General features: G+C 39.8%; 2 protein-coding genes across 3 annotated transcripts; one reads left to right on the forward strand and one right to left on the reverse strand.

Moving 5' to 3' along the window:
* Positions 1-1,801: 1,801 nt before the first annotated feature.
* Positions 1,802-10,405, reverse strand: LOC115361846 (putative oxidoreductase YteT). Of its 2 annotated transcripts, none has more exons than XM_030055506.1 (14): positions 10,251-10,405; positions 9,651-9,759; positions 8,390-8,474; positions 8,215-8,288; positions 8,001-8,060; positions 7,545-7,652; positions 6,750-6,806; positions 6,255-6,385; positions 5,840-5,894; positions 4,871-4,963; positions 4,613-4,747; positions 3,564-3,665; positions 2,872-3,033; positions 1,802-2,258 (listed from the first exon to the last, which is right to left on the reverse strand). In XM_030055506.1, exons 1-14 carry the CDS (start codon positions 10,262-10,264, stop codon positions 2,130-2,132), a joined length of 1,314 nt encoding a protein of 437 aa, XP_029911366.1. In that variant the 5' UTR covers positions 10,265-10,405; the 3' UTR covers positions 1,802-2,129. The 2 variants fall into 2 exon arrangements, with proteins under 2 accessions (XP_029911366.1, XP_029911367.1); XM_030055507.1 differs by having other exon boundaries at positions 9,651-9,763; positions 10,256-10,369.
* Positions 10,406-11,573: 1,168 nt separating this feature from the next.
* taf10 (TAF10 RNA polymerase II, TATA box binding protein (TBP)-associated factor) lies at positions 11,574-15,341 on the forward strand. Its single transcript, XM_030055509.1, has 5 exons — positions 11,574-12,000; positions 13,152-13,309; positions 14,046-14,110; positions 14,615-14,729; positions 15,003-15,341. The coding sequence occupies exons 1-5, from the start codon at positions 11,871-11,873 to the stop codon at positions 15,090-15,092; spliced, it is 558 nt and encodes a 185-aa protein (XP_029911369.1). The 5' UTR covers positions 11,574-11,870; the 3' UTR covers positions 15,093-15,341.
* Positions 15,342-15,440: the final 99 nt, after the last annotated feature.

Here is a 15,440-nt window from a genome sequence, read left to right on the forward strand (position 1 = left end):
CCCTTTGCCTGGGTAAATCTTATTTTGACTGTTAAGGTGCACAGTATTTATGCAAAGTGAGGTCCCACTCAGATGACGCAGAGAGATCAAAAAGTCTTTGTGTAGTATGGCGCCCCCTGTTGAAACACCTTTACCTCATACAGGCTTTGATCATTTGTTTGCATTCAAACTGACTTGAGCTTTTGAAACAAGAACTGACAGTATGTAAGACATATGAGATATATACATATGTATTTTTGCATTGTGAAAATAAATAGTGAAGTGAAGCACAGCAGTGAAGAAAGTAGATGAAAGCTGCTTGTCCAACAGTGACCTTCAGGAATCTACATGGAAACTTCTACAGTTTCTATAGCCAGCCAAGTCTAAATTAGGACTTTTAAGTGTTTTTCAAAAAAAAAAAAAAAAAAAAAAATTCTTCTTTTGCCCTGAGAAGACAGCTAGAGGGACACTGTGTGTGTGGAATACAGAACAGAAATTTGTGGCAGGATTTGATCCCAGGACAAGAGGAGCAAATACAGTGTGAGGGGCTGGAATTCCTCTAATAGTACAGCAAAACTAATATTTTTTCGAAAGATTCTTACCAAATATAATCAGTCCTGATGCAGCCAGTTAATGTCTCACTTTCAGTTAAGACTATTTATGGCTGATTGTGGAGCCTCAAGTGCTAATGTTGCTTTTAACCAGTTGTATTTGTTTCAAATATTTTAGTTTTTTATGTTATGTACCACACAAATATATTAACATTGCCAGTAGCAATAATACTTTTGTGCCACAAAAGCAGAATAAGCCAATCAGTAGAGAGTTTCCTGCCACTGATCAGTAAGAGGGTGAGTAGAGGTGGAAAGGTTTCTCATATGATGATGATAACAACAACGTAACAATGAAAACACTATTTTATAGTACAAAATTAAACCAGATGATGCTTTTTAAAAGACTGTAAGCAAATGGCAACCACTTGCCCTTTGATTGAATCTAATGCCCTGAATTTATATGATGTACTTCTAGTATCTTTTCTTCCCCCCAAAAGAGGTATACTGTTTTGGAATAAAACTGCTCTGTCTGTATGTGCCAATTTAAAGCGGTCATCTGTCGATTTCATCAGACTTTCTGTTTGTCAGATTCCCTGGCAGACGTGACTAACAGGAAAGTTTCTATTATTTTCCCATCAGATCGCGTTGGAAGAAGACAGCGTGTCCCTGAAGCTCGCAGCTGGCAGCGCTCCGCTGAGATGACATGACCTGCTGCACAAAGCCAGCAGTCTGAGCCACTGGGAACACGTTTGTACTGAGCTTTATCGTTTTAACTTACACCACTACCTGTCAGTAGAGAAGGTTCACCGTTCACATTCAGCACAGATGTGAATGAGCTGTGGCATAAAAAGAAAAAGAATCTCCAATGTGTTTGTTCTAAAATGATAAATATTCTAGACTTCATAGAAATCTGACAGCCACTTGCTTATATGTAATACTTCTATTCACTGTATTTAGTGTAACTTGCAAATATTTTTCATATTTCTGATTTATATTCCTATTTACTTCTTAATAAACTTAAGTCAGTAGCTTCTCCATAATCACCTTCAGTCTTATCATCTGTCTCACTGATAACTGATGTGAGTAGGTTTCACAGTTGGGGGTCAGCTGCATAAATCCTGCCAGAGCTGGACTACTGATCTGAGTCACTGGTCAGCTGGCATGAGTACATGAAATAAAACAAACTGGTGAGCTCTGCTAAATAAATATTCTACATTTTATGTTCGCAGACACAGCCAGGGCGGATCAGATTTTCACAGACAATTGGCAGATTGGCACAGGCAAAGACAATTTATATTAATCAGAGCACCAACTTTGTATTTAAAATTATTTTAAAAATTACATTCACATCCCTCAAATAAAATGACATGAAAAATCAGTTTCTTAGATCAAGACATATCACATCATGTGAGATTTGAAGAGTCTCTCAAAACACGAAACATTAAAATCCCTGAGCAGTAACAGCACGATCATCAACCTGCATACACCGCAGGATTCGGTCTGTCATGCATCATCGTAGTGTGCCTTCAATCATCCGGATAACGTTGATTGTTTTTCAAAAATTGAAATTACTGTGTTGTCAAAGCGTCCTTCAGTCATTTAGCTGTGGTTAGCGTCACCACAGTAGATCACTCTGCCCTCCAGCCGCGACCGCTCCGCATCAAACACCAGCATGTGGCTCAGCAGCGTCTCCTCAGGGCCCGAGCGGATCAGGGATGCATCGTTGTTCTGTGAAAGTGCACACACACACACACACACACACACAGACACACACACACACACAGGTCAGTCAACCGTTGCACTGAAGGTACCCGATAACACAATAAGCTCCTCCAGCATTGGGCCGACATGCACAGAGGGACTACCACACTGTTTGCTCTGTTCATTTGACGAGCACAGAATAAAATAGGATAGGATAGGATAGGTATACTTTATTGATCCCAAACTGGGAAATTCACAAAATGGCGATTATTGTTAGTTCCTATGGTGACAACACAAGCCAATATGGTTTGAACTTTGAATTTATGTTGATTTATGTACTGTGGTGAAGAGCCAAAATAAGGGTGTGAAAACATATTTTGAGGTGGGAAATGACTGTAAACAGAAGTGTGTTTATAAGGGAAGCTCCACTGAGTACCTTTAATCTGGAGTCAGTGGCCCCACAGAGAAATCGTGTGAGCCGAGAAACAAAAGAAACACTCTACAGGCTGATTTCTACACTCATATATTTGAGTGCTGTGCATTTAACAACATCAAAGCCACTCAGTTACTTCAAAGCATGCATATAGATTTGAAAGAATAAACACTGGAAGGGAAAAAGCAACTTAATGCATGCACTCACTGCCACAGCAGAAATGAAGGCATCCATCAGGTGGTAGTCTGCTCCACCATGCCCAGACATGCTGAAGTGCACGGGGGTGTCGCTGGGCGCTGTGTGCTTGGTGGATTTCTGGGTCAGGAAGTCGAACACTCGGATCTCATGTCCATCATACGACAGCTCCCCCTGTGAGGAGACACAGCTCTGAAGATCTGGAACCAACATCCAGGCTGCGCAGAGGAGCGAAGAGTCGTCTGCATATTCTCACAGCGTTAATCTTGACCTATCGATGCACTTAATCTACATTAAATTTTGTGTATTTAGCAATCTGATGACAATTCAGTATTTTAGCAGAGGTTGCTATATTATTTCCAGGAGTTGGACCCAAGTATATATAGCAATATTCACTGGATAGTGAATTCTCCAGTGATTAGTAATATTGACTTCTCATAATAAATGTGAGAGAATTTTGAATTCTTCTCTAACAAACCTGAGAACATAATACATGATATGACAAGACCTCATCATAGTTTGATGTTCTTGACCAGCTAAGATCTTTAATGTTTCTAGGGCAAACATAAACAATGACACAAAGTCACAAAAAGGACAGGACAGGCTCTTTAACAGCTAATCCTCCACGCTGTGCTGAACTTTCCAGGAAAAGCTTTTGGTTTTGGGGCTCCTCGTCATTCTTGAGTCACTTTCCAAAGTCCTACCTTGCTGCCATAGATGGTTGTCTTTCGCTTACACAGCTCCTCCGTGAATGCCACCATGGAAAAAGCTGCTGTTACACCCCCTTCAAACTCCATGTTCACAACCTGGACGAACGGAGCGGAAAAATAAGGCAAAAAGAAACATAAAGGAAGAAGCATCATGCCTCAACTTATGGAACAGCAGCTGAAGTGCCATGAGTGCCGATTTTAATGGAAAATCGCCAAAGTCTGATTTGCAGAAATGTCTTGGTAAATAGTGAAAGGCATTTGACATGACTTATGGGGTGGCTGAGTTTAGAAGAAAAAGATTAAAGAATACTCAGAAAAGTGCTTGATGACAAATGATGACATGGCAACACAAACACTGGAAGCAGGTACAACAACAAAATCAACAGCATGAGCAATAGTGCAAAGCAGACAGATGCAAAACAAGAACATGTGTTCTAGTTAATTATCATCTACCCCCAGATAATACCTGAGCTGATATACTCAGTGAAGCTCTCCACTGGCAAAATGTCACGTTAGACAAGTGCCAGATGTTTCGGATAAAACTCAGTCCTTAAATTTGAAATCTATCCAATATTTTCCCTTTAATTTTGTCATTTTTTTGCTGTTTCTTTTCCACATGTGAGATAATTAAATTGCTTGTGGTTGTAGATCTGATGTGTTCCAAAACCACACGTGGTTTATGTAACCTGTGATTTCACGTTATTGTTTTCACAGAGGGGATCAGTAGACAAATACGACACACAATCCATTTTTCTTCATTAAAAAGGAACTGAATCTGTGAAAAATGCAGAAATTCATAGCTCTGGTTTGCGACATGTTATGTGCCTGTTGGTTTTGGATTTAAGTGTTGGGGGAAATTCTCTGAGTTACATACATCTTATTTTAGCCTGACATTCAGTACCGCTACAGTATCGACGCAGGCCTAAGGGGATGTGTGCTGTGTTTGACAATGAAGGGTACAGAGAGCCGGTCTCAAACTCATGTTGCCGTCTAAAACCTGCACATCCTCCTCCCGGCACATGCTCCTCCCAGCACCTCCTCACCTGGTTGGAACAGACATCATTGTCACACTCGTACACACAGCGGCCGTACGGTCCGGTCCTCAGTGCCTGCGTCACCGACTCAATGTCCGGGAGCGAGTCGGAGCAAATGACTGACACTGGCCAACCAACGTGTCCCTAAGACACACACACACACACACACACATATTTTTTAAATCCTCCATGTGCAGTACTATGTTCACTGATGGTAAAAGAACATCAAATGATTGGTTTGATGAGGTTATATGTAGAAATAATGACCCGTTTCACTCGATCCAGGTAGATTTTGGATGCCGAGTATGGACAGTTTCCCTCAATGGAACAGTCCAGGCAACGACCTGCAGCACCTGCTGGCTGACACACACACACACACACACACACACACACACACACACACACACACACACACACACACACACACACACACACACACACACACACACACACACACACATGACATCGCATTTCATTGTAGGCTCAGCAGACATAAACATCATTAACATCTGGCTCACCTACTTCAGCAAGACAGAATGAAAAGGACATTCATAGTACAAATGGACAGGCCATGCTGTCCATGTCTTTGTGTCAAGGGGCAATGAACCCAACCTTGAGCTGAAGGTTCTCAAAAACAAACAAGCAAACAAACAAACAAAACACTGCCATGAAGTTGGGGACAGTGATGAAAGTTCTAGGAACTATTATGGAGAGTAAAATTTTGCTTTAACAGAAATTTAGGGTTTTAACATCTTTAATATTTCTTAATTTTACTCTTTACATGTGTCAAAATATTTGAGAGGGAAGCCAAAATACAAAAAAAAAAAAAAAAAAAAAAAAAAAAAAAAAAATGTCAAAATGCAAAAAGTTCTTCTACAGCATTTATAGGCTTTTCAGACACAAAATTCAAGGCTACATGTACATGCAGGCTTCTGTGTTTCAAGTATTAACTGTTCCTCAGCTAAAGGTGTGTAATAAAATAGTGACCTTGTTTTATCTGTTATATTAAATTTGTTTTAACTTTTGTATTGTGGCCTGGTGCAGCCTGACTTAAAGTGATAAATAGCCAAAATCTCCACTGCAAAGTAACAAAATTTAACCACTTCAGTGTTTAAATATGGCTAAAAAAATATACAATAAAAGATGCAACCAAAAACCAGTTGATTTCCATTATGGTAGTGACACTAATTTAACACTAATTAATTTCTTTCTACCGGGTCTCTGTGGACTACACACCTTGTTTTCTTTTGTGAAGTGGCTGACGGCTCCGAACGATGAAACTTTCACACACCTGATAAGTCAAACTGCATCGTTAATGATTCATCTGAAGAAAAACAAAAAGGAAACAAACAACCACATACATCCACCCACAAATACATTATGGACACATAAAACCTCTGATGAACTTCTCTTTCAAAGGCGGAGAAAGAAGAACGATTTCTACTGATTCTCTATGCTCTGTTATGCTGGCTGCAGTCTTGCATGGTCAAAGGTTATCGTACGGCTACACATCAGTCAGGGTCATCTCAAAGTATCAGGCCAACCCAAGTGACACCTATTTCAATATTTGTTTTACCGTAAGCTTTGTGTTTGTGTCTCTGAACTTCCAGTAAGCATGGAGGTGATCATTTACTGCGGTTTGGTGGTTTACCTGCGTGCCCCTGCCCAGTGATGTATTAGGTCAATGTCATGGCACGACTTGGCCAGCAGCGCAAAAGAGCTCTCGGCTTCGTTCCTCCAGTTCCCTCGAACAAACGAGTGAGCAAAGTGATAGAAGCCAACCTGGAACAAGACGACAGATCAGCTTACAAACGCAGAACTCAGATACTGTATTGACAAAACTGATTAAAAACACTTAGAGGCTGGAGTGACGAGGATAGGCCAGGCCGGGAAAAAAGTATATCCCAGTTCCATGTGTATTTGTACTGGTACCCGTTCCCTAAATAACTGACTTTACACTTGTGACTTTTGTAGGTTCTGAAGAGACGTCTGAATCTCAAGTAAGCACAAAAAAAAATTCATTGGAGGAATATTTGGGCCTAAATTCAAGCAATTAGGCAAAAATGACTATGTTGAAAAAAGTATCTACGTTATTAGGGTTTTACAATATTATCATTTTCTTTATTTCCACTGTCTGTCTTCTTACCGGCTCAAGGTGCTGAATATGGGCCACGTCACCAACGACTCCAGCATCTATCAGCTCCTGCAACAGGATCAATTCATTATATTTGTCATACCAATATGACCTGAAGGCATAATGCAACAGTTCAGATTTTCGTCTTCTTCACTGTTTGTTGCTATGTAAGGAAAAGGCTTGAGTATTCTGCATATAAATCAGCCCCCAAAAATGGAAAAAAATAGCATTCCTCATTAAAACCAGTACCCTAAGTCAGACTGTATCGACGGTTTTTATTTTAATCAATATCAGCACCAAACTTTTTTAAGATGTCGATCTATGTGTGGTTATCTCTGTGTGGTCAGTTATACCTAATTAAAAAAGGATGTCATTTAGCTGAAATGGCCAAGGCTCCTGTTCTAATGATCTTCACAAAATTCAATAACAGCAATTGTTTTTATATATTTGGTAAAGAAAAATGACAATAAACTACATTTTAAATACAAGTTATGCCTTTAAAGACCCCATGAAATGGACTCTTATGTCCTTGTTTTCTTGTATTTCCTGCTGAAACAGGATGTTTGGGTGAAAATAGTGCAATGCAAACCAACAGGTTGTCTGTTTGGGAGAGAAACGCAATTTTATTTAGAGCAGGATGGTGTCACTACTTAAGATGCTCTGTTTTGCAGGAAGTAGAAGTCATGTGAGGTGATTTCATGGGGTACTTTAAAATAAAGAGAGCTTCATGCTTTTGCTTCTCGTTTTAATGGCGGCTGCACAGAGGCGGTCAGATGTGCTGATAACGGAGCGGCAGAAGATGCTCACCTTGATCTTGTGGATGACAGGATCGTATCGGAGAACATGACCCACCGTCAGCATCACGCCGCTCTGAGTGCAGGCCTCCACGATCTCTTTGCAGTCTTCAGCAGTTGTCTAAAGTGACATTTAGGGACAGGATCGTTGCATTGTGGTAAATAAAATGCATTAACATGATAAAGACTGAATATCAATAAAACCCAAAGATTCAGCAAGGGGCGGTATCAACAAAAGGTTCCAAGTTGTTTTTCCACACTTGCTTTAAGTGTAAGTCCAGTAAAACGCCTGCTTTTTTTTTTTATGTAATTGACCTTTTTTTATTGTTGTTTGATGTCCTTCACATGTATTTATCAGTTAAGATTGATTTCTATGTGCTGTTATTGTTTGTAGAGAGACAGCCATCAGTTACACCCATGGTAAGGTCAAAGTTCAGAGGCATTTTGGGTGAAATAAGCCTTTACTCACAGCCATGGGTTTCTCCAGCAGAACATGGTAGCCCCTCTTTGCAAAGGCCACGGCAGGTTCCTGGGGAAGACAACAACCAGGTTTCAAAAAAAAAAAAAAAAAAAAGGCGACGTGTTTCCACATTTCCAAATTGTTCCGATGAATAATGAGACACTAAACATAATTTTATAGATTTGACAGTGAATGAAAGTTTTTCTTTTTTAAAATCAGTCACCTTATGAAGACGGTCTGGAGTACAAATTAACACGGCGTCTGCAAACTTCTCTCTGGCTATTATCCTCGGCCAGTCTATTAGAAATAAAAGCATTGGGAGTCCAATAGTATGAGGTGGAGAAATAACCATTATGGACAACAAGCAAGTAAAGTGCGGCTTTTATTTTGATGCTCACCTTCAAACACATTGTCATCTTCAATGTCGTGCTGCTGCTGAAGTTTCTTGCGAGCAAATTCCCTGGGGTCAGCAACTCCGACAACCTGAAACAGGCCAACAGGGATGGATGTCAGTGTAACAGCTGCTAAAAAAAGACAAAGCATGCACATCCACAGGTGCTGGCATCCGGTCGAACCAGAATGGCCTTTAAACTGCGCTTTAGTCAGACATTTTTGTGTGTCCATTTTTGTAGAAGCAAGGTAAATATTTCATTTTCTCCGGGATTTTCTATTTTTATTTGTGTGTTAACTTATAAGGAACTATTTTGCTGTGGAGTTCCACACCCAGTAATGAGGTGCCATAGCAAAATAATTGTTCACTTGGATATTTCATCTTAAAAACCTATGCAATTATGTCAAGAATCAGATCAAAACAATACTGTTACTGTCTTTACTGTCTAAAATGTTTTGGAAAGACATTAAGTGTTTCCAAAGGGTCAAATATTCCATGTCAACTTCAGCTCCACCCTTGGAAACAAATAATCCGGTTATTCAGCAACTAACTAGCCAGGGATACTAGTCAACATTTCACCATGTTTCCACACTGTAGCCAAGGATTTTATTTTTCAAAAATCGAGATATGGCCGGTCTTAGTCTCAAAACTCACCGGTATTATCTGTCATTTAGGTGTCTTTTATTCCTGTTAAGGTTTAAGTGTGTTTTAAATTATTGCAGCTCTGTTTTTGTGAAGTGCTTGTTGGAACTTGCTGACCTACTTACTTCAATCTGCATGTTAAACGGAGTTTACTGATTGTTGCTGTGGGGCCCATTGTCATTTAACCTCGACAAACTGGCTCTCTGGTCTTTCAGGCACCATTTGAAACAGGATTTTAATGAATTTACAACACATTTAGTTCAGGACAGCAGTAAATCATTGATAATGGTCTCTATTGTAGTATTGTCTAACTGACCCTCTCAATTTTTTTGGAATACAACTATTTTTTTAAGACATTTCTATCAATACAGTCAATTGTAGGATTCAGAAAAAAAGCATTATTTCCTGTGTGGCCTTTATACTGGCAACTTCAAGCTGTCGGGCTCAACATGCCTCTGTTTTCCTTTCTACTGTGTTTTGCATCTTTTGCTTTTCTGTTTTAACCTGATCTTGATTTTACTTTGCTCTTGTTTGGCCTTCCAGTAGTTATTCTACTTTGCCATGTGCATCAAAACACTTTGTAAACTCTGTGTTTGAAGGTGCTAGATGAATACAGCTCTCCTGACCTTCATTCGCTCCGGGTGGACGGATGCAAACTGGGAGTAATTTTCCCCGCGGCTGCCAGCTCCGACCACGATGACACGGACAGGGGAAGACATGCCAGCGCCCTGTGAACTTTGAAATAACACAAAGGCAGGCTTTAGACAATATCTAACAAGGTGACATAATCAGTCACTACTGGCTGATCATCTCCACAGAGTTATTCAGATCTTGCTTACCCCTATTCCTTTGACATATCACTTATTTTCATTATCTTGCTCATGGAGACGACTCAGGACTGTGACATATGCCTTGGAAATACAGTCCCTCAGATTAGTGATAACCTGCTAAATGAAAAACAGCCTGCACCTATCAATGGGGCTGTTTCTAGTTTTATTCCAAAGCCATTAAATTAACCAGCATTTGATGTGGGATAATTCATAATTTTGTCTGTAACTGCAGAATCTTAAAATAACAATTTTTTCGTTACAAAATGACAGATACATGGTCTTGCATGGTTTTACAATGACAGAAGACCTGAGAGACTTGAAGACTGGGAGATTTGTATTATTTCCAAGCCTCCTGCTTGGAAATACAAATAATATAGGAGCTGTTTGGTTTGGTACCTTTTTTGTCTCATATGGTGTCCAAGCCTCCCTTCGTTTTTTTTGGTGTTTGTCCTCCGGTTGAGTCCAGGTGTAGTCGGACCGGTGCCTGCAGAGCTGCACCTCCACCTCTCCTCACTGAGCCATCTTCCTGAGTCTCCCACCGGCAGGATGCAGCACTTCTTCGAGCATTAATGGCAGATTGTCAAAGGAAAAATAGGTTTCATATCGCCCCCTATTGTGATATGCGTTCTACTGCTTCAGTTTAGTTGTTATTGCTTGACAATGTTTACTTTAAGTTTAGTTTTAAGTCTTAGTTGTTTGCTTTATTGTTTGTTTTATTATATTATGAAAGGGTTGTCAGAGGCAAGATGTAAGAAGTTCAGAATAGATATTGCAATGCAAACCCTCATGTCGACCTCCCAGTCTCCACAAACATCAGCACAAACGCCTCCTCATGCTTGTTGTGTTGACAAATTTGACCAAATTGACAGATTAAAGACATTTTTTGTTTGTTTTTATTTTACTTTAGTTAATTTTGTAAGCACACAATAATGTTTAGCTGGTTTTATTTTTTCTAAATTCTAGTTTTTATTTCTATTTCAATTAACTAAAGCATTTTTTCCCCACACCTAATCTTTGTTTTTAGTTCATTAAAGTAACTTTGAAGAGGACGAAAGTACGGAAACGTACCAAACGTATTAGATCTTATTCTGTTGTACTTAGATCTTATTCTTTATTTATTTATTTATTTTTTTTTTAATCTTTTTTTTTTTATTGATTTATTTAATCTGTAATCTGTGGATACAGCTGAAAAACTGCGAATTTCCTGCGGGATGAATAAAGTATCTATCTATCTATCTATCTATCTATCTATCTATCTATCTATCAAACGTAGGCCTACCAGTACCAGTATCACGTTATTATGTGAAAAGTTTGTTATAACAAGATGTTTTTCACGTTATAAAAAGATATTTTCACATTTTAACATGATGTTTTCACGTTATTACAAGAAACCTTTCTTGTTATAGGCTACTGTTATAACGTGAAAGCTTCGATAGTGCAGTTTGTATCCATGGAGCCTGCCGTGCCCCCTCAGCTGATCAGTGAGAAAGGAGGCTCCCAACCCCCAGAGGGTCGGACTCATTCATTCTTCTGTCCAGCTCCATGCATTTTAAAATCCTCCGTAATGTACGCATGATCGTCACAACATCATCCACCGTCCACAATAACAGCAGAATATCGCCACGTTTAAGCCCAAACATGAAACAGAACATGTTTATTGAGCCGAGCCACAGCGAATTGGGCTTCGGTAATCATCGGCTATCTCCGTCAGTCGCACGGTCACATGACACGGTCAGCTCCGCAGAGTGAACCCGCTGCTCAGTTACATGTTAGGTTGTTTGGCGTATGACACTGCGATTTCCGTGCGCCACAAGTTGTAGTAACACTATTACCTGGCTCACTTTCTCATTTAATATTTGAGAAATATATACGCAAGCAGTCAATCGCGTGTTTTGTCGAAATAGCGAACGAACGAGTCGATTCGGACGTTTCTTTACTGTAGCTAGGTAACGTTAGCGCGCTAAGCTAACACCGCTAAGCTAGCGTTACTTGCCTGCAGAGAACGAAAACATCAGCATGAACATCGACAGCGTAAACCAGTCTGTCACCACTGGAGTTTCATCCGCGACATCTGCAACATCAAGTAACTGTATCGCAAATAGCACAGCCAGCAGTGTCAGCAGCATCCCTTCGGTGACGAGTAATGGTATGTGGCTAATATTGTCTTAGCAAGGTAGTTAGCCCGGTGTTTGACAAAATAAGTTTTGTCCTCGTTCTGTGGATGTGAGCTGTCTCGCATTATAAATGAGTAGTTCTTAATGCAATCACTATTGAGTCTCTGCATTCGATTTGTAGATGTTTGTTTCTGCACAGCGCCGCAAAATCTGGTTTTAATTTCGTACACAAGATAACGCTAATCGCCTTTAACACAGCCCAACTGAATAGCTTCTTGCTTTTTGGAAAATGCCATTTTTGACCACTCGAGAATTAGTAAAAATGTTCAGAATTCCTTCAGAATAAGACATTAGTACACCAAGACTTTGAGGAGTGCTATAGAAAAACTGTTGCTGTGATTTGGTGTCAAAAACTTTTGACAATTGGAGAATTCTGTGAATTACATTTTGGCGATTGGATGGTGACCACTTCTGCTGTGGAAATTGCTCAGACACTCCCCTTTATTATATTTATACCTAGAAAACCAGGCATTCTCTGAATGCCCTTGGTTTTTAGTTTGTATAAAGTTTCATGAAGCTGTGATTTTAAAATCTGTCATTTTATACAGTGACGTTAAATTTGAAATAATGTTCTGCTTACAATGAAATGGATACTATCGGGACTTGCATCATCACACATGAATAAAATTGGGCTCACTGAATCCACAAGACTCTCAGCTTTCTAGTCAAACCCTGTTTATGCAACTCCAAGACTATTAAGGCCCCAGTATGCACAAATACGCTAGTTTAGAATAGGTGAAAATAACACATTTGTACTGCATGGTATGTGCCCCAAACTGCATGGGATTCGCATAAGGTGGGTATGTCTGCAAAGGGGAGACCCGTGCATGTCCATAGAGCCCATTGTCATTGATCTGGAAGTCAGAGGTCATGGGACCCATTTGAAAATACCCATGCTAGTCTTTCCCTCGCCAAAATTTAACAACATCCTAGCATGCCATATTTGCTACCAGTCGATTCCTTATGATGTCTAGTTATATGATGCCAGTACCTTCATTCTATCTTTAAAATCAAGCTCTCTGCAGCCTCTGAAAGACAGGAAGTGGGCCAGGCATGCTGGTGGACTGTCAGAATGGTAAGGGGTTAAAGAAATATGCAGTCATCCTATGAACTTGTGTTACAGCTTCAGCCTCGGCTGCCATGGTGACGCCATCATCAGACACATCTGTATCCAATGGCGTCTATGTTCCCGGTGGCATCACCAACGGGGATGTGAAGCCTGCCATCTCCACCGCACCGCTGGTAGATTTCCTGATGCAGTTAGAGGATTACACTCCTACTGTAAGTCAAGCCCTTTAACATGGTTATGCTCTATTGATTTTAAATGGGGATGAATGAATGGAAGAGTGACTTCAGGTTCACAATGCTGAACTGAACTGGAAGAGATGAGTTTTCTGTAGAGGTTTGTTGCACCTGATTAGCTTTTTCCCCCCATACAATAACCTATTGAGTGATATGTTGGGTTACATATTTAATAACAAGCCAAATCTAGCAATGTCAGCCACACTAAAAATCCAGCAAGTAGGTTAGTTGTCCTGCTGTGTCTTTTTAAGAGACACAATCACAAAATGACTTGATGATGGAACTGATGTGTTTCTTTTTTGAGGTGAAATATATCTATCTTTGCCCTAATTCCTTCTCAATAATATATTAAATTCGGGAAGTCAGAGAAATTGGGTTCCTGGTTTGCAAGTAGTGCTTAAGGTGACGGAGGTTGTATCGCTCATCTGAATGCAGCAGTAATCAAAAGTATTCAGTTGTCAGAGAAAAGTCATTAATTGCCAGCCAAAATTCTGGTTAATTTTGAAAACAGGTGCTAAGAGACAGATAAATTACTGTCCTGGTCAGAAGATGCACCCTACATTCTCCTGTTGCTACAAGTTATTTAGCAGATAATTATTGATTGGCAGAGATATACCCAAAAATTAGGTGTTAGTAGCAGTGAGAGCAACATTGTTTGGTTTGAAGTGTAGCTGTCCGAAAGTAGCTATCCTATGAACGGCTTTATTTTTCACAGATTCCTGATGCAGTGACAGGCTACTATCTCAACCGTGCCGGATTTGAAGCGTCTGATCCAAGAATGTAAGTGCAGCTAACACTGACTCAGCAAAGAGCGTGGTGTCGTCTGACATCAGGGTTCATTGTCAAACGTGTGTGTCATAACAGTAAATGTAAGTGCTTGGTGAAGTGGCAGCATGGAGAATCATTTCAGCTGATGATCTGAGCCTTGAGGCACACCACACCCACACACCACATAGACTATTGCTGGCATGTTGAGTATTTGCTGGAATCAACAAATTTTGTAGTGCCTCATAAAATAGAGGGATTATTAATCTGTTTGTGCAGTCTGCTTTAAAAATGTAGGTATTAATGTGAAAAAGGTGTAATCTGAAAAAGAGGAGATTCAAAAATGACTGACGGTGTGTTAATGCACTCAAAGAAAAAGGGAGAGTTTCTTTGTGATTGCTGATGTTTATCAAACAGATTTATTGGTTGCAGAGTTCTGAGTTATGTGTGGGTCATACTGTGGGATTACAAACAGGCAAAAACCACGATACACTAATAACTCACTCTGTTTCTCCACAGAATCCGTTTGATCTCCCTTGCCTCTCAGAAGTTCATCTCAGACATCGCCAACGATGCTCTGCAGTACTGTAAGATGAAGGGCACGGCGTCAGGAAGCTCCAGGAGCAAGGCAAAGGTTAATGTTTGTGACCATTTTATAACAGATGCAACCACCTGTGCACCTTTCAATTTGAGTTACAGCCTGTTTACTGATGATCCTACAAATAGGTAATATTACCTCCTCTACTTTTTTACATACTTGAAAATTATGTGAATGACAGGCGTAAACACAGTGATTTGCTCAAGCTAAAACAAACAACAAAAATGTCTGGCATTGTGCTTTAAGTGCTACCACCATTTTGTTTTAATTATTGTCTTTTAATTTTTCTGTATCTTCTCCAAAATATAGGACAAGAAGTACACGCTGACAATGGAGGACCTGTCTCCTGCCCTCTCAGAATATGGCATCAACGTCAAGAAACCTTATTACTTCACATAGGGTTTTCATCTTCACGGGGCTTTTCCTAGTTTTTTTTTTTTGTGTGTTTTTTTTTTTTTTTCTTCCCACCTGACCCACTAGGTTGTCGCTACCTTTTGCAAAAAGTGCTTTGATCATGGTGCTTTAGTACAGCCTTTGACAGTTGTTTTTGCAGTCATTTTGCCTTTTTGTAGAGCAAACTTTGTATTGTGTGAAAGTGTAACATTACCAATGTTTTCTTGTGGAAAAATAAAACCTACAACTAAAATCCAATGTCTTCTAGTTAAAGTTATTCGTAAGACTGATTTGTAGCGGGGTGTCACAACGAGATACGCCACCAGATGGCAGCAAACTTTGACTGCTGTTAAT

Source organism: Myripristis murdjan, chromosome 7 (assembly GCF_902150065.1).
Source record: "Myripristis murdjan chromosome 7, fMyrMur1.1, whole genome shotgun sequence".
Classification (NCBI taxonomy): Eukaryota; Metazoa; Chordata; class Actinopteri; order Holocentriformes; family Holocentridae; genus Myripristis; species Myripristis murdjan.